Source organism: Carettochelys insculpta, chromosome 25 (genome assembly GCF_033958435.1).
Source record: "Carettochelys insculpta isolate YL-2023 chromosome 25, ASM3395843v1, whole genome shotgun sequence".
In the NCBI taxonomy this organism is placed as follows: domain Eukaryota; kingdom Metazoa; phylum Chordata; order Testudines; family Carettochelyidae; genus Carettochelys; species Carettochelys insculpta.
Window position 1 is genome coordinate 16,314,184 of NC_134161.1, and position 27,896 is coordinate 16,342,079.

General features: G+C 45.0%; 1 protein-coding gene across 9 annotated transcripts in view; it reads left to right on the plus strand.

Annotated features, from left to right (window-relative positions):
• Positions 1–294: 294 nt before the first annotated feature.
• The window catches only part of FEZ1 (fasciculation and elongation protein zeta 1), a 54,298-nt gene continuing 26,696 nt past the window's right edge, over positions 295–27,896 (plus strand). The window contains exons 1-5 of one of the 9 annotated variants that reach the window (XM_074977095.1): positions 1,014–1,225; positions 5,497–5,636; positions 7,499–7,819; positions 11,140–11,239; positions 27,221–27,307. In XM_074977095.1, the coding sequence (XP_074833196.1) occupies positions 7,509–7,819; positions 11,140–11,239; positions 27,221–27,307 (498 nt within the window). In that variant the 5' untranslated portion in view covers positions 1,014–1,225; positions 5,497–5,636; positions 7,499–7,508. The other 8 variants (XM_074977093.1, XM_074977092.1, XM_074977096.1 and 5 more) reach the window with 8 other exon arrangements.

A 27,896-nucleotide genomic window follows, 5' to 3' on the forward strand; every position in this document is an offset into this window, starting at 1 on the left:
TTGCACTGCCCGTGAGGCACAAAGCTTGAAGGTTAAGGCAGAGCTTCCAGCGCAGGCCTGAGGAAGCCCCGAGCCAGAGCCCGAGGCTCCCGGCTCCCCTCCAAGGCGTGCGGCCCATGGTGCGGGTCCGGACCAAGCGCTCCGCCGCGACCGCCCCACGCCGCTGCTCCCTCAGCCAGGGGACCGGAGCAGCCCGCGCTAAGGCATCGTACCGCTGCGCTGATTGGATGGAATTCCAGCCAATCAGAGCATGGGAGAGCAGTGTCCGGGTCCACGGGGGAGGCGACGCAGAGCTGTGTGCATCCGGGGATGCTGCAAAGGTGAGTGCACCTTGTCGCCCAGGCAGCTCCTGTGCCCCTCCCATCCACACCCCCATCTCACCCCCACCTGCCCGCTCCTAACCAGATCCCGCACCCCAACCCCCCTGCACCCCCGCCTGCCCAGACCCATCCCCGCCTGCCCAGACCCATCACCCCCCACCCCAACTCCCCGCCTGCCCCTCCCTTCCAGATCCCGCATCCCACACCCCTGCATCCCCGCCTGCCCAGACCCATCACCCCCCACCCCAACTCCCCGCCTGCCCCTCCCTTCCAGATCCCGCACCCCACACCCCTGCATCCCCGCCTGCCCAGACCCATCACCCCCCCACCCCAACTCCCCGCCTGCCCCTCCCTTCCAGATCCCGCATCCCACACCCCTGCATCCCCGCCTGCCCAGACCCATCACCCCCCCACCCCAACTCCCCGCCTGCCCCTCCCTTCCAGATCCCGCACCCCAAACACACTGCTGGCTTCCACGTACCGACACCCCCGTCTGCTCCTGCACCGCTCCCCCCCAGACCCCGCAATGCCCCGCTTGCTCCTGCACCTGTCCGCCCCCGCGGCGGAGGACCCCAGTGGGCAGGCGGGTGTGTTTCGCTTCTCACTAGCGGCCCCCGGGGCGGGGCGGGGCGGGGCCGGGCCGGGCCGGGCCGGCCGGAGGGGGAGAAGGGAGGGGCTGGGCGGTGCGCGTGCGTCGCCGCCCGGGAGCGCCCCGCAGCCGCGCGCGGCTCTGCAGAGCGGGGAGCAGCCCGGGCGCTGCGCGGCGGTTGGCGGACGGTTAAACACCCCCCGCCCTCGCGGGACGCCGAGCGCGAGCCCCGTCCGCTGCAGTTGCTTGCTGGGGCCGGGCCGGGTCTGGCCGGGCGCTGCGAGCCGCCCCCGCCGGCCGGGCCGCTGTGACAGAGGTAGGGCGCGCGCGCGTGTGCGTTGGAGCGCGCACAGGGGGCTGTGTGCGCGGAACGGGCTGTCTGGGTGTGCGCGCGCGTGCGCACGCAGCGTGTCTGTGCAAGGGTGGTTTTGTGCATCTGCGTGTACAGGTAGTTGTGGGGGGGGGGTGCGCGCGCGTGCACAGGGGCCTGTGTACAGAACAGGCTCTGGGTGTGTGCAGGAGGGAATGTGTGTACAGAACAGGCTGTGTGTGTGGCTGTGCATGTTTGTGGTGATCTGGCTGTGTGTGTGTGTACACAGAACAGGCTCTATCTGTTCGGGGGCAGTGCGTGTGTGTGCGCGGTAAGGACTGGTGTGTGCAGGTGTGTAAGGAAGCGGCGTATGCACTGGGGAGTGATTGTGCGCTGATGCTGAGGAGCGGGAGAGGTGCTGTGGCTGAGATGGCGGATGGGCAGGTGAGCGTGAGGGCTGAGGGCTGGGGTACGCGTGTATAATGTGCTGAGATGAGGGTTTTGTACATATTGGTGATGGCTGAGAACTGGAGGTGGGTATGGAGGAGAGCGGTGTGGGAAGCAAGGCTGTGGTGGGAGAAGCAGAACCCATTGTGCCTGGAGCTGGTGGAAGGAGGCTTTGTTGTGCAGGAGTGGGGCTTTATGGGGACTGGAAAGTGTACCTGGAGGGGGTTGTGTCTGCAACGAGGCAGAGGCATGTGTATGTGCATGCATAGGGATTGGTGTTGGATGTGGGTAGGAGCCGCTGTTCAGGGAGATAAGAATGAGCGTGTGTATGTGGAGGGGAGAGGAGTGGGGGGGGGAAGGTGTGCAGGGAGGTTGCTGGTGTTTGTGTGGGAAGGGAAGATTAATGGTGTCTGAATGTGTGAGATGTGGGTGTTTGTGTGTTTGGAAACGATTGTTTGGCTGTCCTGGAGGGTGTTTGTGCATATATGGGGTAGTGGTGCCTTTAGGGATGTGGAATGTGTGCACTTTTGAGGAGTGGGATATGCGATATTGCTGCCTGTCTGTTAACATGAGGTGACCTGATATCACTAACATACTTGTTTGGCTGTGCTTTCCCTAGAAAGCCCTAAAGTGCTTATTGCAAAGAGAACAGCATTGTTGGGGGGTGCTCAGATTGTGGAATTGTTACTCTCCACCATGGCTTTCAGACCATCTTTTCTTGCCACCTGACAAAATGACAAGGATTTTCTCCCTCCAGCTCCTTCCTTCCTCCCTCGCTGGTCCCCATCAAAGCAGAGACTAGTCAGTTTCAGGGTCTGATTCTGTAGGGAGGCAGTTTACTGAGGGTTCACCTTGCCTTATCCCAGTGTGGTATGACTCAGCAGGGACCATGCTCTGTAAGGAAGGGTTAACATGGAGACAACATTGTGAGGCTGAATCCAGGAGAGAGAGAGATTCTAATAATTTCAAAGTCAGCCCTGAGCACAATTGTGCATTGGGGGAATCATGTTAAACCAGAGAGGTGGGGAAAGATGTCCTGAGCTGACAGGTTTTGGGAGGTAGGGCCAAATAGAGAGGCCCTGGGAGATTGCATCAAGGCAGTTACTAAAGGTTAGGATGGGTTCTCCATCTCTAGCAATTTCCAATTCATGATTAGATATTTTTAAAAAATCTCTGGTTCAAACAGGAATTGTTCCAGGGTCAGTTTGTAGTCTGTAGAATGGCAGACTGGGTCAGCACAGTGGTTCTTTCTGGCCTCAGACTTTGTGAATTATGGTGGTTTAAAGATATTTTCTAGTGTTCTGGCTTCTGCACCTTTCTGTTTTTCATTTTGAGTTGCTTCTGTCATGTCATGTTTGCGAAAGGGAATTGAGGTACTCTCTGCAGTGAAGCAGAGGATCAGAATTTCTGCTCTTTTTCTGCTGCCTGTCTAGAAGCTAAATTGGGAAGGCATTTTGCTGATGGAATTGACTCTTAAAAAGGTGGGATTTGGGATAAATGGGGGGTAAATTCAGAATCAAAGGGCAGATGTTGTATTACACTTTAGTTACCTTTTCTGAGAATACTGTACGGTAGAAAGAGGGTTTCTTCCATGTTTTGTTTGCAGAGATTCCAAGAGATTAAAAGATAACTGGTATTGCAGGTGTGTGGTACAGTATGGGGCTTCCCCTTATATACTTGGGGTTGATTCTTGAAAAGCACGGGACAGATACCAAAACAATGGAAATAATGGTCCTCCTTGCCTCATCCTGCCCCCATCCACTCATGCCCCACCTCCTTCTGCTCCCTCCTCAAGTTCACCTTTTTTCCTGCTTCCTCCCAGTGCCTTCTGAATGCAGAAAGGGCAGGCAAAAGGTGGAACAACAGATAAACACATTGGGACTGATATGAATCAGAATAGGTTCTATTTATGAGTGATGGATGCATGAAATGATGGATATGATGGGAAGACACATGCTAGGGACCCCCTGTACACTGGCAGCATTGCTCTGGCTGCGGGGCTGGAATAGCAGGACAGGGCAAGTTAGGAGTGGTGGAGTGAACGTCTGCTCTCACTTTTGTGGAAAAACAAATGTACTCCAAAAATTGTTAAAATGGGTCATTATATGGGTATTCTTTTCATATCAGGAGTGCTCAATTCAGAGAACTATGAATTGAATTAGAAATTATCAAAACTCGATGCCCATTTCAATAACATCAGTCCAACAGCCCTTGTGTGCTGCAGGCTTCACTCAGAGCCTGCACAACAGTCATTTCTGCTTGCCATTAGTAGCTATTTATGACAACAATGGTGACAGTGAAGTTAAATTAATACAAAGGAACAACTGTCTAGGCAACTGTGAACATTCCTCTTAGATGGACTAATGTCTAATCAAATCAAATACTCGTAGGCTTCTGGAACTGGAGAAACTAGATAGCACAATGTAGGATGAATTACAGTCAGAATCGTCACTAGTCTGATCAGCTGGGCTGGGTAGTTAGCATTTGCTGGTTCCTTTGGTCAGACACGCCTGTTAAAATGTCCATATATGCTGACACCCATCCCCAAACCAGCCAGGTGGAGCAGCATGGGACATGTGAACCTCTTGCCCAAGCAGGTTTCTCTTCATTTGAAAGTTCTGATCTTAATGTTTCATATAAATACTAGCAGATTTACCCAGCCTTGCTCATGTCCTTAATCCAATGAAGGTCTTTTTTGGGAAAATAAAAGAAAAATGTGTGTGCCTTATTTAAATAATTGCATTTTTCAAAAATACAGTGTGATTTTTTTAAGTTCATTTTTATTTTGGAGTTCTTAAAAAGGGATTAATAAAACCTTTCTGTTTAATTTTTTTAAAATGGGAATTGCATTTTGCATATTTTTCTTCATCCCTGTGAATGCTTATCATTTTCTATGTTTTAACAAAATGGGCTTTAGTAAATTTGATTTCCAATAACATTTTCTTCTAGTTTTCAAACCTTTGGCACTGATTTAGCTATGACAAAATAGAGCGCTACTCCAAGTTTCTCTGTTTCATCTCTTTTTTTTGTCAGATTTATTGATAAACAATCCTATTCCAGGTTCATCCTGTTTTTCTGGCTCATCTTGATACAGTCTCACTTAAAATCTATTTTTATAACCAATAAAACATCTTCCAATGTTTATCCTTCCTGGTGAGTGTTACTGAAGTGCTTGGTAAATCTGCTCAGGTTACAAAGGCTGGTGTATGTCCACTTTCCGTTGATGCAAGTTTATTAACTGGTTCAGCAGTTCACTGTTCAAGAAAGGGTCTTGGTGTATTCAGGTGCTACAAGCTGGGGGCTGGGGGTATTTGGCTAGTGCCTTTCTCGGTGTGATTTGTGAATGGCTTTGGGAGCAGTCGTGAAATCTGGCTGTGTGCGGGGTACCGCGTCTGGTGGTTCTTTGTGGTAACCGCACCTGCAGGGGTTTGCTGCTTGTCACCAGTAAGGCAGTGTCAGACAAATCTAGATAGACAGTTAAGGGGGCACAACAGTCCCACAGTCCTAGTTTAATACGGCACGTATTAATTTGATATCCTCATAGTTTTTTCATGGAAATTTCATGAAGTACTATGTCAAAAGCCTTATATAGTAAACTCTTTCATAACTGTCATTCTATCATCCATAACTCTCAAATAACCAGCATTTTAACCATAAGTAAATTTTAGTTATGTTTTCCATAAATACGGAATAAATAAATACAAATAAACACAGCAAATACAATGCACATTTACAGTGTATAATACTGCTGTTGGTAAATAAAGTACTCTGCATACATTTTCATTTCTTAATATTTAATTCTGTTTTTCTTTCGTGTTATGCTTTTCTAGGTAGACCACTCTATTATCCAGAATTTTTGAATATACGGCAACCTCCAGGTCGTGTGGCTGTCGGATATGAAAGAGTTTACTATAGGAGTCCAAGTAGTCTACTGGCTTTATTAACCAAATTTATAATTTCATAATAAAAGGTATTGGGATTATGTGACAGGATGACTTTTCTATAAATACAGGTTGATTTGCATTAATTACATTATCCTCCTTTAATTCTTTATTAGATGAATCCCATATTATCTGCTCCATTTTTGTGCATGGGACCAAAGTCAGGTTGACAGACCCCAGTTGTCTTGTTTACCTATTTTTAAAAAGTGGCATAACATGAGCTTTCTTCCAGTATTCTGGAAGTTCTTTACTGTTCCAAGACTTATTGAAAATTAAAAGTAAATATCCATATCGTTCTTCGGACAGCTCTTCTAAAGATTTTGCATGCAAGATATCTGAATCTTATTGTATGAAAATGGTTAACTTTAATAGACTGAGTTTTACATTCTCCAGATATGTTAATTGAGTGGAATGAGTGTTATCATCCCCAAAGATAGAACAGAAATATTTATCAAAAGTTGCTGCCTTTTCTATACTGTTATTGATAATTCTGCCATTTCCACCAAGTATTGGATCAATACCATTGTCAGGTTTTATATTTTCTCTCATATATTTTAAAATTCTTCTTCATAGCTCTGTTAGCCGTAGACTTTTTCACTGGCCCCTTTGCTTCCCTTATCAATTTTATACTATTCCTAATTTCTGACTTATATCCACTACTATCAACTTCCTCTTTCTTCCATTTATTATATATTATTTTTCAACGTTGCTTTCCCTTCTCCTCTAATATACCCTTTTTCCTAATTTTGGGGATTTTGGAGTTTTGGACATCTGATAAGGTTTTTCTGAAATTATTCATCATTATGATTTACATTTTTCTCATTAAAAATGTTCTCTCAATGGCTGAGATTTTCAGAAATACACACGTGACTTAGGAGCACAAATCCTTTTGACCATTCCATCCTATGATGATAACTAGAGCTATGGTTTTGAATCTGACAAAGTTAGCAAAAATTTCTAATGTGCATGTATTAATTTATTTTGAAATGTTCATGTCTTAGCTGGATTTTGGTTTTTAGCAAAAAAGACAAAAGCTCTGTTTCTTGTGAAGAGTAGCCTGCCAGGAAAAAAAAATCAGTTTCTGAAATTAGTTTGTTTTTGAGTTGTGTGAGTAAAGTGTGTTGAAGTACTTAAAAAGGTCTAAACTGAGTGTGCTCAGACTTCCCAAAAATTAATTTCTGGCTGAAGTGAAACCAGGAAAACATCAGAGCACGAATGCACTTTTTAGGCAGCTGTGAGCAACTCCCATTTTAGACGGCTGTAATCAAAGTTCTGATGTGACCTTCAGTATAGGCAGGGCTACTGTTTTCACAGTAGTGCATTGAAGTCTTCAGAAACAGACAGGCTATGTCTACACGAGAAGCCTCTGTTGACAGAAGTGGCTGTCAGAAGGGATTTTCTGGCAAAGCTTCTGTTGACATATTGTGACTATACATAAAAGCAGATCGAAAGAGCAATCCACTTTGTCGACAGAGAGCAGCCCGACTGCTTGGCCCTCTCTCAAAAGAATGGCTGACCAGAAGCTGTGTGAACAGGGCTGCCCAGTGAACCAGAAGCCCTGTCTGTTGACAGAAGGGCCCCAGAGCATCTGCACAGCTGCTGTTTTGTTGACAAGGAACTGTTGAGAAAAGCATTACACCTGAAAATGAAGAGGTATAATGCTGCCAGTGGATGTGCTGAGTGTTTTTTTTTAAACAGATTGTCAACAAAGCACTTTTTGCATGTACATGCTCCACAGGTTTTTCCAACAAAAGGCAAGTTTTGCCAAAAAAGCCCTCTTGTGCAGATGTAGCCAAAGCATATGCAAACAGGTTACTAATCCTTGTTATTTATTCATGGCTGTACTTTTTGTTCTAGATAATCTGATTTGAAGGGGTCTCTCTCACTGTAGGCAGTCCAAGATGGAAGCCCCTCTGGTGAGTCTGGATGAGGAATTTGAGGATCTAAGACCCTGCTATACTGATGACAGAGAAGAAAAACCCCGTTGTTTTTATGGCTCATCCCCTCAGCATCTGGAAGATCCCTCCTTTTCTGAGCTTGAGAACTTCTCCTCTGAGATTATCAGCTTCAAATCCATGGAAGACTTGGTGAATGAATTTGATGAGAAGCTGAATGTCTGCTTTCGGAATTATAATGCCAAAACTGAGAATCTTGCTCCTGTAAAAAATCACCTCCAGATACAAGAGGAGGAAGAGCATCTTCAGGATGAGGAGTAAGTAGTTTTATTAAGCCACAGAGGCTTTAATTTCTTTTAACCCAAAGAGTCCACTTAAACCTGGTCAAAAAGGAGAAAGAAATACGAAGAAAATACTAAAAATTTGAAGAAGTTTTCATTGTGTAAAGTTTCCAATAGACCTGTTTCCTGTTTTTAAAAATTTTCATTGCATTTTAAAGTATTTTTTTGTGAAAATCATTATGGAAATGATTCTCAACACTTTTCAGTAAACAAAAACATTTGATAACAATTTTGATTATGGTTTTGAAAACTATTGATTAAAAATGGATCAGCAAGTCATGAAGATGGTTGTGGAAAATTAAAACATTTGAATAAGTAAATATTTTGTTTGTTTGTAAAAAGGTTGTTTTAAATGTTTTATTTTGAAAAAAATGTACTGTCTATTTATAATGCATTAACTTCAATGCTTCCAGGTCACCAGTGAGACAAAGTCCTTTTTCTACACTACGGAATCCAGTCAGTTTAAAGAATGTTGGTGGTCATAAGTTGCCTTAATTACATTAGTTAGGCACATCCGCACACAGCTCCTTGCCTTGGCAGACCACACCCACAGTTGGTGTTCTTGCATCAACAGAGAGAGTGAGAGTTGTACTGTGGGCAGCTATTCCACTGTGCAGTCTGCCATCCTCTGTTCCTGGGAGCTCTGGGAATGGATTACAGTGCATCAGCTGTTCATTATCTCATCATGCAGTTCTTTTTGTCCAGTCATTCCATGGACTTCTGATTTCATTTCATGCCATTTTAGCAGCCCTTTTAAACGGGGCAGCGCCATCTCTGCCGGATAGCATGGAGCCTGAACTGCTGAAGAAGTTGTGAGCCTTATGACCACAAAGGAGCTGGTCCTGTAGTATTAAATGAGCTGCAAAACAGAAAGTGGTGTCTGCCATGCTGTGTGCCATAAAAAGAAATAATTCAAGCTCACTGCTGGCATTCAGAGCACCTGCACATGGTGGACCGTTAGTACTGGGCTCAGGAAACAGGCACTGAGTAATGGAATCTTATCATGATGCGTGTATGGAATAAGAAGCACTGGTTGCAGAGTGTTTGGATGTGGAAATCCACTCTCCAAAATGAGAGTTGCCCTCACTGTTGAAAAGCTAGTAGTGATGCCTGCGTGGAAGCTGTGCAGGGGGAGGCACGTGTCAGTGATTAGAGCATTGTCCTGCTAACCCCAGGATTGTGAGTTCAGTCCTCGAGGGGCCATTTAGGAGTTCTGGGGCAAACAGATTTAAAAAAAAAAATCCGTCAGGGACGGTGACAAGTCCTGCTGTGAGTTCAAGATCCTTTCCAGCTCTATGAGATAAGTATACCTCCATATATTGAGCTGCCAATTATAGACTGCTACCAGTCAGCTGCAAATCTGTTTGGCTTTGGAAAATCCACCCTGGATGTGGTGATGCAGTCTTTGGGGCTACTAATCCCTTCTTTCTACATGACTCTTGGTAATGTGCAGGAAATACTTGATGGTTTCAAGGCAGTGGGATTCCCTAACTGCAGTGAGGTAATGGATGAAACACACATTCCAATTTTGGCCTCAGACCCTCATGAGACAAGAGTAAATTAACTGAAAGAGCTACTTCTGTATGGTCTTGTAGGCACTAGTAAATCATCAGGGCTCTTTCACTACAGAGTGGTCACCAAAGATGCAGATGCATACATCTGTAGGAATACTAAACTGTACAGAATGCTATGCTCTGATTTTTTATTGCACAACTGGAAGATTCCAGTGGAGAGTGTAGAAATGCCTATAGTGGTCCTGGGAGATCCTGCTTACTCCTTGCTCCCGTGGCTTATGAAGACTTACACTGCAGAACTAGACAACAGCAGGATTGCTTCAACTACAGGCTCAGCAGTTGCCAAATGACCACTGAATGTGCCTTTGGCTGATTAAAAGGTCGCTGGCACTGACTTTTGGGCAGATTAGACCTCAGTGAGGAAAATATTTCCATGGTCATTGGAGCCTGCTGTACAATGCATACTACTTGTGATTTGAAGGGGAAAAATTTCCTTAGTAGGGAAGGCTGAGACTGATCAGCTGGCCACTGATTTTGAGCTGCCAGATACCAGATCAGTTAGAAGGGCACATCTGGGTGCTATTCAAATCAGAGAGGCTTTGAAGGAGAATTTTTCACAGTGATTCCTAGAAATGCACCTTTATGTGAGGTATTCAGCCACGCAATGTCCACTTGCCATCTTGTATGACTCCCATTAGGCTTGAGTGTTTAATCGTGATTTACTTAACTTAAGCTCTTTTCCTCAAGGTGGAGCATAGGTCATCTACAAGTCTTCTTCACTTCACTCTGTCTCGTGAGAGAACTTCTAGCTGACTCCAGGAGTGTCCCAGTTGTTATCCTTCAGTCTCATTAGATCTTCTCCACATTGTTCAAGGTCTTCCTCTTTTGCATTTTCTTTGTGGGTTCCATTTGAAAGCATGATAGACTATGCTGGAGGATGGTTTTCTGAGAGTGTGGCCTAGCCACCCCCACTTTCTTCTCTTGATTTGAATTTCAAGTTGCTCTTGTCCTGCTCTATTCCAAAGCTCCGCATTTGTGACCAAGTCTTGCCATTTGATGTGAAAGATGTACCTCAGGCATCTGTTTATGAATGTCAGTAGCTTGTGATTTGAAGACTTAAGTATGCCAGGTCTTGCATCCATACAAGAGCACAGTCTTCACATTTGTGGTGCAGGTCTGCAATTTCATCTTTACAGGTGGTATTTGTGAACTCCATATGGGAATAAGTCTTGAATGCAGCTGTTGCTTTCCCTATCATGGCATTGATATCCTTGTCTGTTCCTCTGTCTTTGCCCATAATACTCCTCAAGTAGCTGAACTGCTCCACATCTTCCAGGTCATCCCTTCCCAATTATGTTAGTTGTACCAAGCAAATATTCCTGCCAGTAGCCATTGTATTTCAATGTTAGCAGCAACTAACACGCACAATACAAATAAAGAATCAGTTTGTGTCCGTGAATAAATTTCAATAACAGCACAAAACAATTTTCTCAATCTTTTATGCTTTCAATTCAAGAGTGGATGTCTTCCTAAAGATATACTATAGCTCAGAGAAAAGTTATGGGCTTGATACAGAAGTTTTTGGCCGAGGTTCTCTGATCTGTATTAAGTAGTCAGAATAAATGATCATTATTGTCCTTCTGACTTTCGAAATCTGTGAATGTTGGTTCAGGGTTTTTATGAACAGAGTATGATGCCACAACTCTCTCTTGAGATGGTCCCCTTTCTGTAGGCAGAGTTGGCTCCACCTGACAGCTATTAACAAGTTCTTTCTACTTTCAGGGTTTGGGATGCTTTAACTGACAATTACATGCCATCGATCACCGAGGATTGGAGGGACCCCAATATCGAGTTGTTGAATGGCAATATTTCTGACTCTGAGGTACTTCTTAGACTCTACTTTTTGCATTACTTCTTTTAAAAAAAAAAAAAAATCCTCATGTTTTGGGAGCCCATTTACAGCTTGATAAAAGAAGAAGGTAAGATGTCCAGTAACTATTTTGAGAACTAGAAAGAACAGAATGTTAGATTGGAGCACCTGTCAGAGCTCGGAACAGCTCTCTCAAACTGCACGAACTGAGGTCACCTTCCTTTAATGATTGTAAAGCATGTATACTGTGAAACCACAGATGAAAGTACCTCTTATGCATGTAATGGGAGTTTTGTCAGCTCGGCTGTTCTTTGTTTGAGAATGACACTGAGGATATTTGTACCATCTTCCACCAAGACACAGTTGGAACAATGTAGAGCCTGGACTTCCCAGCCTACTGAACAATGCAGATATTGATTGTTAATGTATATGGCACATTACAGAGCACTGAAGGGAGCTCAGCTGGCCCAGTACTTCACAGGTGTCAGTGTTGCGGCAGTGCTGATATGTTTGCTTGTTTCTAAAGCTGATCAGAAATGTAATTTTCATTTCATGGTCAATTTCAATATTTCAAAATCCGATTCTGTTTGGAATTTGAACCAGAAGCTAAAATACCAAAATGTTTACAGAATGAAAAATCCCAAAGTGATACACGATGTACTCATTTTTGATGAGAAGGGCATTCTGCACCACAAGGGTTTTTCGAATTGATGTTTTGAATTGCGAGTGAGAATCTAAAGATGCCCACTTAGACATCCATTGAGTGCATCAGTGGTTAGGGTAGAGGAAGGTGGGCTTGGGGTGGACTTCTGACAATCACAGGCAGTTGTGAAAGTTAATCCTCAGCAGGTGAGGTGTATAATGGGTAATGGAGGGGCTGTAGTAGGGGTAGAAATGAGCGGCAAGTTTGAGAAGAAGAAGGTGGAAACATGGTTGGGAGGGAAAGTAGCTGCACCCTCTTGCCTTGTCAGGAACAAGCGATCCCAGATCTTGGACCACCTCAGAGTGGTGGTAGGGCAGCTAGACGTTGCTTCCTGCAATAACTGTGCAGGGGAGGAGGTCCTATGTTAGGAGAGGGGGGGGCTCTGGAACTGCCATTCTATGGAGACACCTTAGCAGAAGACACCCAGATGTGCTGGTAGTGACAACAGTGACCCTGTACCTGAGTGGCCAATGACATGTCACTCACTACTATGTGGGGCTGGCTCCCCAGCTCCCTGGCTCCCTCCTCCCACTCCTTGTGCAGTCTCCAAACCTTGCCTTGGTTCTTCTCTATATAATGGGACCATGAAAGGCTGCCCCAGGGCTTTGTGAGGAACAGAGCCAGGGAGCTGATCCGCTCTGTGGAGTGACAGAGAGACATAGGCCAGATGCCTGGAACAGCAGGAACTGATTATGACTGCTCATCAGGGTTAGGCAGGTATTCTTTTGGATTCAGTGATGAGGCCACAGGCCATTTGCAGAGCCAGGATGCTCTAGTAGGGAGCATCCTCCACCCAAAGATGATGATGAGGAGCCACTGGTCCTTCTTGTGTTTGTGCAGCAGGCGGACATTTAGATGGAGTTGCCCATCTCCCCTGCTAACGGGTTGGGGTTGTTTTGCTTCAAGTATGTGAAATCCAACCAGCGTGCCCTCTAATGTTTTTCAGCCATGGGTGGAATAAATTTTATGTGCACCAAGGCATGTGCAGGTGTGCACCACCAATAGAAACATGCTGCCCACTGGTGGTGGCTGTGGACACTCTGCTAATCAGCTGGGCAGCACTTGAATCTCTCCTGGGTGGTTGCCAAAGTGCTCGGCTTATGGGGAATACTGAACCCAACTCCTTCCAACCCCACAATGACTCTGTTCTCCAAAAGTAATTATACAGAGAGGGTGAGTATAGGGGGTCAACTGCTGACCCCAGAGAGATCAGTTTTATGCATCTTTACCAGACACGCAAAATCAATCTCTGGAAGATTAACCCTGAACGGGTCAGTCTCCTGGTAAGTATAGACATAAGAGAAATTGGTACAAAATATAATGCCTCACCCTCCATCCTTATTTCAGGTAAAATTCTTCAATCCAGAACTGCTCTTTTCTCTGACCTGGCTCTAACAGCTTCTCTCCTCCTTGGTGTTGTTTGTTGCCAGGTCTCTTCCCGTTTCCTCTTGAAGGTGGGAAGTAGTTTATGAAGCCAGCTGAAGGTGATCACTGTTTGCTTCTCTTCCCTTAAATAGAATTTTTTCAGGGCAGGAAGTCTGTTTCATCTACCCCATCCCAATGGAAAAATACCAAATTCAAGATGGATTCCTATACTTGGTGGTATGATCACCAGTCTTTGTAGGACCAGCCACAGTTTAGGCTGACAGGAAAAACAAAACAGATTATTTGTTATGCTGATAAGAAGCCCAAAAGATCTTTTGTAGGGGAAAAGGCCATACGCTAGGTATATTAAGTGTACAGAAGTAACGTGGCAAGCATATGCGCACACACACACACATGCATCTCCCCAACCCCTGTCGTTGATGTTATAGTTACCAGTCTGTTGCTCACAGTAGCTTAGTGGCCAACCAAGGGTAAGTAGGAGGAAGGAGTGGGGTTCTGCGAGTCTGGACTGATGCTCCAGCATCTTTTGGTGGGATGGAACTCAAAGAAAATTGCAAGACACCCCATCTTCTAGAGGAATCCCTTATCATGCAAATCCATGGATTTTGCTGCATCATAAGAACATAAGAATGGCCATACTGGGTCAGACCAAAGGTCCATCAAGCCCAGCATCCCATCTGCCGACGGTGGCCAATGCCAGGTGCCCCAGAGAAGGAGAACAGAAGACAAGTGATTTATCTCCTGCCATCCATCTCCTGCCCTTGTTATGAAGGCTAGGGCACCATACTTTATCCCTGGCTAATAGCCATTTATGGACCTAACCTGCAAAAATTTATCAAGCTCTTTTTTAAACCCTAATAGAGTCCTGGCCTTCACAGCCTCCTCGGGCAAGGAGTTCCACAGGTTGACTGTGCGCTGTGTGAAGAAAAATTTCCTTTTATTAGTTTTGAACCTACTACCCATCAATTTCATTTGGTGTCCCCTAGTTCTTGTATTATGGGAAAAGGTAAATAATTTTTCTATATTCACTTTCTCCACACCATTCATGATTTTATATACCTCTATCATATCGCCCCTCAATCGCCTTTTTTCCAAACTGAAAAGTCCCAGTCTCTCTAGCCTCTCCCCATATGGGACCCTTTCCAAGCCCCTAATCATCTTAGTCGCCCTTTTCTGAACCTTTTCTAATGCCAATATATCTTTTTTGAGGTGAGGAGACCACATCTGCACGCAGTACTCGAGATGTGGGCGTACCATAGTTTTATATAGGGGAAGTATGATATCTTTTGTCTTATTATCGATCCCTTTTTTAATAATTCCTAACATCCTATTTGCCTTACTAACTGCCGCTGCACACTGCGTGGATGTCTTCAGAGAACTATCCCCTATAACTCCAAGATCCCTTTCCTGATCTGTCGTAGCTAAATTTGACCCCATCATGTAGTACGTGTAATTTGGGTTATTTTTTCCAACATGCATTACCTTACACTTACCCACATTAAATTTCATTTGCCATTTTGCTGCCCAATCACTCAGTTTGCCGAGATCTTTTTGTAGTTCTTCACAATCCCTTTTGCTTTTGACTGTCCTGAACAACTTGGTGTCATCTGCAAACTTTGCCACCTCACTGCTTACCTCATTTTCTAGATCATTGATGAACAAGTTGAACAGGATCGGTCCCAGGACTGAGCCCTGGGGAACACCACTAGTTACCCCCCTCCATTGTGAAAATTTACCATTTATTCCGACCCTTTGTTTTCTGTCTTTTAACCAATTCCTGATCCATGAAAGGACCTTTCCTCCTATCCCATGACCACCTAATTTACATAAAAGCCTTTGGTGTGGGACCGTGTCAAAGGCTTTCTGGAAATCTAGGTATATTATGTCCACTGGGTGCCCCTTGTCCGCATGTTTATTAACCCCTTCAAAGAATTCTAATAGATTAGACAGACACGACTTCCCTCTGCAGAAACCATGCTGACTTTTGCCCAACAATTCGTGCTCTTCTATGTGCCTTGCAATTTTACTCTTTACTAGTGTTTCTACTAATTTACCTGGTACTGATGTTAAACTTATCGGTGTATAATTGCCAGGATCTCCTCTAGAGCCTTTTTTAAATATTGGTGTTATATTGGCCGTCTTCCAGTCATTTGGTACCAAAGTGGATTTAAAGGATAGGTTACAAACCACTGTTAATAACTCCGCAATTTCACATTTGAGTTCTTTCAGAACCCTTGGGTGAATGCCATCTGGTCCTGGAGACTTGTTACTATTCAGCTTATCAATTAATTCCAAAACCTCCTCTAATGTCACTTCAATCTGAGTGAGTTCCTCAGATTTGTCGCCTAAAAAGGCTGGCTCAGATTTAGGAACCTCTGTAACATCTTCAGCCGTGAAGACTGAAGCAAAGAAATCATTTAATCGCTCCGCAATGGCACTGTCTTCCTTGATCGCTCCTTTTATATCTTTATCATCTTGTTGTAATGGGTCACTTTGCAACATATATTTATCTGAAGATTGTTTAATATCAGTTTGCTGATGACTTCTCTGGGTGTTGCCCCACCCTGATTTTGATGGGATCTGTTATCTTTGTACATTCGGCGTGCTTGCTTTTAACTTTAGAGCCATAGATCTGCCCCTCACCTGCAATTAAATAAAATGGGTACAACTGATATTTGCTTGGTATTCCTCAGTCTCCGGCTCCTCTTCTGGCCATCTGGATGCTGTACTGGCTTTCAAATTAATCTCTTTTCAAACACTCACATTCTTTGTAAATAGTTTCTTCACACAAAGAAGGATTACATGGTTGCTTTTGTAAAAACGGATCTAGTACAAAATATTCTGAGATTAAAGTAACAACTGTTAATACAAATTCTTCCATAATACAAAACACATTCTCACACTTTTAAAGAGGACGTCCACTCCTAGGGTAAAAGGGTGACCACAGTGAGTCACAAGGACCCTTTTGGTCAGTTTCTGTTTTAATATTAATAACAAACACAAACAGTGTGCTTAATGCATTTTTACCAATGGCATGAGGCTCTTCCTTTCTGCTAATCGGAAAAGATGGCTGGTCATGTACACTGAGAAACATTACATTGCATAATGTTATATTTTCACTCCATTACTACACATTGCCTTGAGCACCAGGCCATTAAGTTCCTTACATGCCACTAATGGCTTTCACTAGAAGACCTAGTTTAATAAGCAGGTTTACACTTCATATTCTAGCTTCATGTGCAAGAATATGTGCTCCCAAACAGAATCTACACATTTAGCAGATTACAGGCTTTTCAGTGAGAGGTTACATGCCACATTTTGCATAAAGCATATTCATGTTATGCATATTCATACCCAAAAATATTATCATTAAAATATGGGGGCATAGTGTCACAGGCAGGGTTAAGAAGGCACTGCACTCTCTCTGCTGCCTCTGCTTATTTTCACCAACCGCTCAGCAGGCCATTCAGCACTATGTGTTTGTCCACCAGCCAGGATGTATTCAGGTCTAACCAGTTAATAGTCCATTCAGTGATTTCAACTCTTAGTGGTGGAGGCCTGGAGCATACTGGGCAGTCTCTTGCGTCAGAGACACTGTCACAAAATGTTCCCATCTAATGCTTATACTGAAGTACCAGTGACCTCAGAACCATAGTGTGTAACAGGACTTCCAACTGAGTCTTAATCAATTTTGCTGTTAGAAGAGACAGAAAAGCTAAAACTTAATCTGAGGTAACACCAAACACAAATGTTCAACACTCTCTTAGCTCCCTGGGCTTTGGAACCCGTGGCTCCTGTCTCGTGAATGCTTTTAGTTGAGGGTGAGCCCCTTAAACAGGGCAAGCACAGTTCTGCTGCCCTTGAGTCACACAAGGATACCAACATTTTATTACTTCTGCCCCAATAACAGGGAGACTGGGAATCCAACACCAGTCAAACATGATCATTTGGGCAAGCAGTTCAGTCACGCCAAGCACCTATAGAGGGTGGGTGTGTATATGCAAATGAGATCAGTACCTAAAGTCATCTTCTGGAGCACATCACTAAATGTCAAGGGAGAGCTCATTCAGACTCTGCATCCATCACCGTTTGAAGTCTATATACTCCAGGAGAAATCATGTTTGAAAAGGTGATAAAAGGCTTTTTTAAAAAGGTGGTCTAGATCTGCAGAAACTAAACTTGCTTGTTACAGATGGACAGCAGCACGACAGTCGCTGGTTTAGTATGGGCCACATGTTAGAGGTTTTGTGCACTTTAGAAAGAAATAATAGAATGTCTTTTAAATCACAATACCAGCAAGGATTACAAGTTCCTGGAACAACAAGCAGTCCAATGAAGTATAGCTTTTCTGTATATTACTACCAGTCACTTCAGTTCCCTCAACTTGCAGCTTTAAGGCTGTTCAAGCAGGGTTGGGGATCTATTTGAAAAAGTGTGTGCCTTTTAGAGGAACCTTGAAATCTTTCAGGCAGATGTAACTGGAATGTTGCTCCTCTTTCTTATATAGTGTTGTTGCTACAGATGAAACTTTGATGAAAATGATGCAAGAATTCCTAAGCATTGTAATAAAATCTTTAAAAAGGGATTTAAAAATTTGAAGTTCCAAAAAATTTGTTGTTATTTGTTCGTGATCTGTTCATTGTCTCTATGATGGGACTTTGCCCTGCTGAACAACAGCATTGATTCAGTTGATGAAGGTGCCTTTCATTTAGAAATGGCAGTGTTCCGTATCTTGGACATCTTGAAGGTTAAATTCAGAGAAGCGAGACTTTGGGATTTTGCAATGTAATATGCTGATCAGTTTCAGACTAGCCAGAATATAGCCCTCTCTTTTTAATTTATATGTGTATCGACATACCTCTGCAAATCTGCATTTCCTACTATGAATGGTATAAAATCCCAATACCACAATGGCCTGGTGGCTGAGCATCCTCACCAGTGTGTGACATTGCTCTGAACTCCTGGGAACCACTGTTCACAAAGTTTTCCAAGCATTATTCACCCATTAGAAATTGACACAAAGACAGGTAATAATGTTGATTTATAAACATTGTTAAATGATAAACACTAATATTTATGCTTCACTCAAGGTCCTTTATTGGTAGCTGAATTTTTTTTTCTTTTGTCAGCCTTCTGTGCAAACAGCCCACCTCTTGTCATAAATTCTCAAATTCAAGTAGAGTTAATTGAGTATCACTGGTGTAGGAAGTAGCTTTATAAATTTTAGGGACAGAAGGTATGGTAGAGAGAGAGTCTTTGAGCATGGTAAAAAGATCTCAGTCCTGGTCTGAAGGCAATGAACCAAACTCAGGCTACATGTTTAAGCAAATGCTCACATGTTCACTATCCAGTACAAGAATTTGGTGAAGTTTTGGCTAGTGTAATAGGCACTAGGTATTTATGTAAATATATTCTAGCTTGCACAGATACAGCCCAATCTAGTACAAGGTGGATGGATGGATGGATAGACCCATGTTATACAAAACAAAGAATAAGAATGTTTTGCTCAAGATCTCAGGAACAAGGTAGCAAATAGATGTCATAAAATACGTAGATTGGGGCATAAATTGTGCATTCCAGTTGTTTGCGTCAACCTGTAAATGTCAGGGTATTGTGCCTTAACCCTTTGTTTAGCATATCGTAGAGTGCAGTCTGTCATCACGCACTGAGTCTATTGTAATGAGCATACATGTGTTAGTGTAACTGTAAACATTGATCCAGAAAGCTTGTACTGTGCTTCATTGGCAATAAACCCGGCCAAGTGCCTTCACCCCTGAACCATGCATGTGGTTCGCCTTTATGGGTATCACCGACAACTGCTGTACTAACACACTGCGTATCTTCAAGGACAGAAGCACTGAGCAGCCTAAATAGTGTTACCAAGGCAACAAAATTTCAGGCTTTAACATGGAACAGCACTGAATAGCACGATCGAGGTTTGCTAGACCAGCCATCTGCATAGAGCTGGAGAGAACAATGACAGAACAAGACAAAATAGCTGACAACACCATTGTGATAGTCTAGTGAGAATCTACTTCCCTGAATTAATTCTTGCTTGAAGATCAAATGCTATGGTTGAACTGGCAGCAGATCTTTTAGGAAAAAAAAAATCTACTCTTGACTCGACTCCACCGTAAATGTCCCCATTTGATGGTGATTCCTGATTTTATATTTGAGACCTTTCAATTAATCAGTGTTCAACCTCTTTAATGTGCATCATGTTGATTTCGTACCATTATGTGTTCTTAATCAAAGTATTGAAAAGACTTAATCAAATACCAAACCAAAGTCTAAATATATAATAAACATCAAAATCTCTTTTCCATAAACAAACATCCAGTAGGTTGTTGCAGAGACAGTTGAAAAACAGGCTTCAACAAATTTATTTAATCACAGATTAATAATGTGAGATTACCACTCTAGAGAAGCCAAGGAGCCAGCCAGCGGAACACAAGCCAGCAAATGGAACCAAACCAGAGCGTAGGAGTGGGAGTTGTGCTGAGGAAAGGCAGAGGCAAGCAAGGGCAGTGTTTCATCTCCCAAAACGCGGGGGAGTGGCATTGTGCAGAGTCAAGTAGGTGGCAGTGTGCTGTGGGAGAAGCAGAGCTCTCATTAGAGCATAGGTCCAGTGAGAGTCCTGGCACTAGCAGTGGGGGATGGGAGTCAAGCCTGCCCTCACATTCCCCAAGGGTGGGAAGAATAAGAACAGCACGTAGGGTGGGACAAAAGACTCACTTTTTCCACACCACTTGTGATTTTACAGACTTCTATCATATCTCCCCTTAGTCTCCTCTTTCTTAAGCTGAAAAGTCCCTGTCTTTTTCTCCCTCTTCATATGGCACCTGTTTCAAACCCGTCATCATTTTTGTTCCTCTTTTCTGAACCTTTTCCAATGCCAATCTGTTTTTTTAGATGAGCTGACCACATCTTTATGCACTGTTCAAGATGTGGGTGTACAATGGATTTATATAGATGCAATAAGATATTCGGTTTCTTTCTCTATCCCATGTTTAATGATTCCTAGTATTCTGTTTGTTTGCTGTCTTGACTGCTGGTGCACATTGAGTGGATGTTTTCAGAGAACTATCCACAGTGACTCCAAACCTGGTCTCAGCCTGCTCTGTTTCCACAGCTTGCAGGTGCGTCACTTTGGGGAGAGGGATTGCAGGAAGGGGTATACTCACCCCGTGCACATGGTTTCAGGTTCAGGATGCAATTTTCACTGCGAACTGGAGTGAGACCCCAAAGTAGCCACTAGCCTCACTGTTGAGCTGAGACACCCAGGTTCAAGGCCATAGTCTGAATGAGACTCAACGGTAGGCCGGGGGTGGGGGGCAGTGAGAGGAGGGGCCTCTCTCATTAGTTTTGTGCAAAGCTTAAGAGAGTCTGATTTCCATCCTGGTGGAGAAGACGAAAACTTTGGATATCTTGAAAAGTTTTGTAGGGTGGGAAAACCATTTCCCTCCTAGCACTGATAAGAAAGCTTCAGCCATGTAATTTCCCTTCTGTGCCCCACCCATCATTTACATCCCCCCTAGCTCCAGGCTGCTATGTTGGCAGAGGCGGGGGTGTTGTTCTGGGGGTACTCCGTTATGCCCACTCCGAGGCCTTTTCTGACACCCTAGCACAGGGGTGGTCAACCAGTTAGAGACTGAGCCAAAATAGCTGTGGATAGAGTGCAGAGAGCCAACCATGTATTTATTTTATCTACCTATCTGTGTAACTAGATAAACATAAATACATATGTGGCTCGGTGCCTGTCCACTCCCCCAGATCAAATCACTCCCAGTCCCTCTTCTCTAACCCAATTCCCCATCCATCCTCCAGAGCCAGGCACCCCCATCCCCCTCCCTCCACTCCAACCTGCGCTTCTCTTTCCAGGCACTGGGGTGCATGCACAGAGCGACCGTGGGCAGTCCAGGCGCGTGGCTCCAAGCAGAAGCCATGTTTCATGGAGCGAAGAGCCATGTGTGGCTTGAGAGCTGTGGGTTGGCCACTCCTGGCCTAGCATTACACAGTTTCTGCAGCTCTTGCCTACAAATCCATTGGAGGAGAGTCTCAGTCACCTTCAGAAAGAGAGGACCACACGGTAGCTTAATATACTTGTGTTTGCAGTGAATGCAAGCAAAGAAATGTTAAAAACTCTGAAATAACTTTTAAACAGAAGTTCTTAGGTACGAAGAAGACAGTCTTTTACTGGCATGTTCAGCTCCTTTTATGGTGGTATTTTGCTTTCAAACGTCTCCCTCACAACATAGGCTTTTAGCTTAAAACTGTGCTTCTGAGAGTCAGTGCGTGCGCATGCAACGCACACCCGTCTGCCTTTGATTTTCTGTGGAGTTGATTTCTGAGGCTTGGTTTACACCAGGCACTACTGTTGTTAGAACAGTTGCTCGGAGGTGTGGAAAATCCACATCCCAAAGTGACGCCGTTATATTGACCTGACCTCTGGTGTAGCCAGTGCTGTGTTTAGAGGAGGGCTTTTCTCATTGACATGGCTACCACCTCTAAGGGAGGAGGAGCACTTACGCCCAGCTGAAGAAGCTGTCCTGTCTCCAGCATAGCCTCTTCACTAAGCCACAGCAGCAGAGGTGCAGTTGGACCATTGCAGGAGTGTCAGTACAGACAAGCCCAAAGTCTATAGTCTGATCTAAAATCTGATGTTTGTCATCAAGATTATTCCGAACAGGAAAGAAATTGCAGTAGCCCTCAGTTCAGATCCAAACACCTCAGCTTTGTCAGCAAGCAGAAAAGTCTGGTCAGTGAATAGCTGTAGCTAGTAGCATGCAGGCCACTGTTAACGCTTGGCTGGCTCGCTTCAGCTTGTGTCAAATAGGAAATCTTGCAGACGTTGGGATTCAACTTGATAGATGACACATCAGGTCTTGTATCTGCTTTTCTTCCTCTGAGTCTAGTAGAGCTTTGCATATTTATATACCCCGTTCCCCTCCTGAGCTTCCATTAGGGCAGCTTTTAGGCTGAGGGTGATGATAGGTAGAATAATTTATATGGTTTAAGCAAAAGTTACCGAGTTTACACTTTATAAGTCTTCTAATCCCCATACCCTCTGTGGATGTTTCTAGGTACTGATAGCTGAGTCCCTGGCAGTGTTCTTGGCACAAGGGCAGAGATACAGATGATAGAGTCAAATCCATTCTTCCTGTCCATTGGTGCTGCTTTTAAAGCATGTAGATTAAGTGGGCAAAGTTTTTAGCAAGGTTCTTGTGTTGGGTCATGGGTCATTGGTCATTTGACAGATCCAGACTTTTGCAACAACCATAAATGCTAGAATATTTGTACAAGTACTTATACAAAACATGGTCCAACGCATATAGTGAGAAGCCTTGTGTGGGTAGGCAGATGAAAGGCAGAGGAGGAGGCTCAGCCTGCAGAAGGAATATAAAGATATAGATCTACATTGGTGAAGTGGAGGAGGGGTGTGTGGCTGAGTCACCACCAGAAGTGGCTGCACATATGCTCATAGTTCAGTGGTTTATTTCCAGACATAGGAAACCCCGGCAGTCCAGCAGCCTGTAGAGATTGTGAGCAGGCAGCCAAAGAACAGTAGTACAACCACTGACCCTGTGTACTAACCCTTCCATAGGTGGCATCCACTAGGGATTGAAGGATGCTGGAGCTCCTAAGCAAGTCCTGCTCAGAGGGAGCAGTGTGGTGATGAGATGCAGCTAGTTCTGGTCCAAAGAAACAAGCACAGACTGGTGGGACCACATAGGTATCCAGCTGTGGGATAATCAACAGTGGCTGCAAAACTTTCACACATGTAAGGCCACTTCTGTGGAACTTAGCAAATTGCTTTCCCCTGCCCAGAAGTGCAACAATATCAGGAGGACATCTCTGCCAGTCAAGAAGTGAGTGGCAATGGCCCTGTGGAAATTTGCAGCACCAGACAGGCTACTGGTTAGTCTGGGAATCAATATGGAGTGTGTGATTCTACAGCAGGGAGCTGCTGTGATTCAAGTAGCCAAGACAATCAGTACTCTTCTGGTACAAAGGATGGTGACTCTGGGAATTGTACAGGATGGCTGTGCTGTGGTGGGTTCCCTAACAACAGTGGAGTGATAGATGGAATGCTTATTCCTATCTTGGCACCTGACTACCTTGTCAAAGAGTACGTGAATCACCAGGTGCTACAGGATTGTGTTGTTTGTGAAGCTGCAAGGGGTGCTTCTCAATGTTGCTGCAGATGCTGGTGGGCCACAAAGACCATTTCATTGATATCAGTGTGGGATGGTCGGGAAAGGTGCACAATGCACACTTCTTTAGGAACACAGGTCTCTTTAGAAAGAGGCAAAATTGAACTTTTTTCCCAGACCAGAAAATTACCCTTGAAGATGAGAGATGCCAGTAGTTATCACTGGAGACCCAGCCTGCCCCTTTCTCCCATGCCTCATGAAGCCATACACTGGCAGTCTGGATGCAGTAAGGAGCACTTCAGTGACAGGCTGAGAAAGTGCTGAATGCTGGTAGAATGTGCCTTTGGCCATTTTAAAGCCAGATTCAGGAGCCTCTTGGCTTTGTTAGACCTCAGTGAAAGCAACACTCCTATTGTGGCAGACTGCTGTGTGCTCCATAATTTATGGGAGAGTGAGGGGGGGGAAATTTTGTGCCAGGGTGGAAGGTTGAGGCAAATTGCCTGGCCATTAATTAAGAGCAGCCAGGGTGATAAGGAGAGCACATCCAGGAGCACTGATAATTTGAGAGGCTTTGAAAAACAGCTTTGTGAATGACCAGAGAGTGAAACGAGTTATGTTTGCTGTTAATGAGATTCCTCCTGTCTTATGTGTGTTGGTCTGTAAACCCTGCAACCCACTCCCACCCAAACACAAGCAACAAAAATACTGATGTTGAGAAATCATGCTTTTTTATGTAGGGACCACAAAGAATTAGAGACAGAAAAGGTGCTCAGAGGAGGAGGGTGAGCATGGGCAGGCATTGTTTTGCAGCCCTCCTGTTCAGCAGTCATGGGAGTGGGAATATTAGCCTCCTGTTCTGGGAAACATCCCTGTGGGTTGAGTGGAAGTCTGCCCTTGGTGCTGTTCTCCCCCTCTACATCCCTGCCACATTCTAGGGCCCCTGGGAGATGGGTCTGTGGACCATGATGATCAGGGCATGTGATTCTCCATGGGCTGCAGTGGGGCTCTGTTCTATAACTGACTCTCCTGTGCCTTTTCCAGGTGCCTCAGCAGCTCTGTTTGCTGCCCCACTAGCCTCAAGATCTCCTCCTGAGTCTTGGCTTCTTGTTTTCTGAACGCTCACCTCTACTCACATTCCCTTCACTTCTGTGCATGCTTCATCCTCCTCTCTTGAAGCATTGTTCTCCTCCATGCATGTAATTATGTCCTGTCCGTGCAGACAAATTGCATTTGCTCAATAACATGTCGTCCTGTGTCACTTTCAGATCTGTGATAGATGGACAGCTGCAGGAGCCATGGAGGTGGACAAAGGGCCTGCAGGTGCAACCACTATAACAAAAAAGTGAAGGGCAGACTTAAAGATACATTGTAGAATGTGGAAGGTAAACTCATGAGTGTCTGTGCAAAATAATAGGAGTGTGCTATGTAGAAGGCCAAAGTTATCTGGCCACTATGCAGCAGGAATAACACGGAGATCTTAAAGGAGCAGTTTGACTTGGTTTGCTGGCAGGCAAGATAAGGAACAGATTGAGGCTAGCCATACTGTTTCTGCTTTGAAACTGTGTGAAACCCTGTAGTTGTGCAAACGTCTGCATTTGAAAAGCAGAAGAGGCGGTGTATGGATGAGGTGGTGGCAGGGCAGGACTGGGGTTCTCGTGGTCACCATGTGTTTGGCACCCACCCTTTGTGTTTGGCACCTAAAGGATACGGGTCATGAAATCAATATCATTCTTGGTAATTTTATGAAACTAACGCCCAGTGTTTGGTAAATCACCTCTGTATATCCATAGAAGCACTAATACTCGTCAGGTACTTCAGTTTCTGATTTCATCATAAAACATGTATGGATCTTGGTAAATCCTATAGCCAGAAACAAGACTTGTTTTATTGCATCTCATTTACCTTATTCAAGATTGGACTATTTTGTTGTGTCACAAGATTTGGTAATCCATCATGCAGCAAGGAAGGAGGAAGGTACGTGGGGCTGGAGCTGCTGGGCTTCCCCCAGCCTGGTTCCCACGGCTGGAGCTGCCAGAGGAGCTCCATGTCGCAACTGGTTCCCAGCCCTGGGGCTGCCAGGATTCTCCTGGCCCCAGCTGGATCCCTGGGTCTGGAGCTGCTGGCTGAGTGTTGTGTCCTGCCTGCTTGCAGCTCTGGGCCTGCTTGGGTTACTCTGGCCCCAGCCAGCTCCCTGGGGCAGAAGCTGCCAGTGAGCTCCTGGATTGGTAAGGCAGACAGTATGGTCCCCACAATGTGCTGCCAACTGGGACCTCCACCCCTGCCTTCTGAGATGCCAGTGAAGTGCGATTGTTGCCGCCTGGGGGATGTGGGGTGGGGGCGGTGCAGGATGGTGCTGCTGCCACCCATTAACACAGCACAGCCCTGGGTCACCACCTTCCTGCTCTACAGCAGCACCAAGATCTATGACCAGGAGAGCAGCAAGGGCAACACCTACAAGGTGGAATTGGTGATGCAGGTAGGCCCCAGCAGTCCCCCTGCTTGCCCCCCCCCAACCCTGAGCACCCCTCCTCTCTTCCAGTTACCCCCCCATCTGCTCCTCTATCTTTGGGGCACCCCGAGTCCCTCACATCCCCTCCTGTGTCCATCCCTCAGGATGGGGGCGCCCTGCTAACACCAGAGACAAAAAGTGGGGCCCGACATAAAGAGTTTTCTTACCCCTGCTTTATTGAAAAACCAACACAATATATGTTGGCTTACATATTAGAAACAGCCAATTCTACCTGTGCAAATAAGTACTTCAGCTGTAGTCACCACAAGGGGGCAGGGGTCCTGCTAGTAGTAGTAGCAATAATAATAATAATTAATGCACTTTCCCTTACCATGAGGAGAACAGTGGCAACTCTTTCATTGCTATCAACGTACTAGTAAGGACCCTTGGCTCTGATTCTCTTCTGCCAAGCACAGTCCAATCTACTGTGGGCTGTATACAGGGGTGAAAGTAAATTGACATTTCTTATTGGTACTGTCCTATTGGAACCTGGGTCCCAGCCAGCATTTTCAGTAGCTCCCTAATGGCTTTTGCTACACCTCAACCAGCTCTTGTTGCAGCTGTGCACTGCTTACTTTCAGCTCTTGCTGCAAAGACTTGTTTCAGTGCAGAGGGATTTCAGTAGGGCTACTCAGGTGCTCAAAATTGAGCTCTTGCTTAATTGTGTCTCTGAATTAGGACCAGAATGCTTAGCAGCCTGAAAGTAGCAAAAATCCTTTTGGTTCGTATGCAGACATGGGTCAGTAAGTGTTGCTATTTACCAGATAGGGGCATTGTGAGGTCCTTGAGATTAATTTCTTAGAAATAGTTTCAAAATATCAGCAATGGTGTTTGAAATGGCAGAGCCATAGGACGATTTTAGAACACATGGTAAGTGAGGAATCTAATGGACAGGGAAGATCACCAGAACTAAAGCTGATGGTGGGTTACCTAGACCCACCTTAGAATTTTTCTGTTGTTTGTTCTGTTATTCCCGCTTCTCCTACAATATCCTTCCATATTTCTAGGCAAGAGATAATCTGACACGTCAAAGCATGCTGCATGGCGGCCTTGCATTGTAGCTTAGTGCTTGAGTGTGCTTGGATTTTGAAGAAGCAGTGAAGCTCGTTTTCAGGTACTTCTCAGCTTTCTAGAGGGAAAGCAGTAGTTTAAGCAGTACAATCAATGCTAGACTGAAAACCCAAGCTTGGACTATACCTGCTGCTGACCAATTAGCATTTGGTTTGGGTTTTTTCCTTCAGATCCACGAGAAGGAGGAGGGAGAACTCAATGAGAAGAGTGAAAATGACTCTGGTATTAACGAAGAGCCTCTACTCACAGCAGATCAGGTACACGAACCTTCGTAAGTTTTTCTCTCTCTGAAAGGAGAGAAATTCTGACAATATATTTTCCTTGCACCAAATCTCACCTCAAAGTCACCTTAGCTGTGGTGAGAGACACAGTCCTCCCTTACACTAAGCATAACAGCTTCCAGGGGGCTGACAGCCAACATGGGCCCTGGGGCAGGTGAATGGGGGTGTGGTTCAGTGCTCCTGGAAGGGCGGAAGGGGCAGGGCCTGGCACAGCCAGTCCTCAGTGCTGCCTGGACCATGGCACTGCCCTCTGAGCCCTGTGGAGCATTTGAGGTGGCACTCCAGCAGCAATTCAAAGGGGGCCAGACCCTGATTGCCACTGCTGTGGTAGCAGTGGTGGCTGGGACCCTGGGGCCCCTTAGAATTGCTGGGCCCTGGGGCAACTGCCCTCTTTGCCCCACCTATGAGCAGTCGTCAACAGCCACTTCCCTCACTAAGCAAGTTATCCACAAAGGACTGCCCATTGAAACAGCAGGAAGCCCCAGCAACCAGCATGCTAAGAATCACTAAGGCACTTTTTTTCTGAGTGAAAGGGGAATCTGCCTTCCCTATAACTCACCACTTA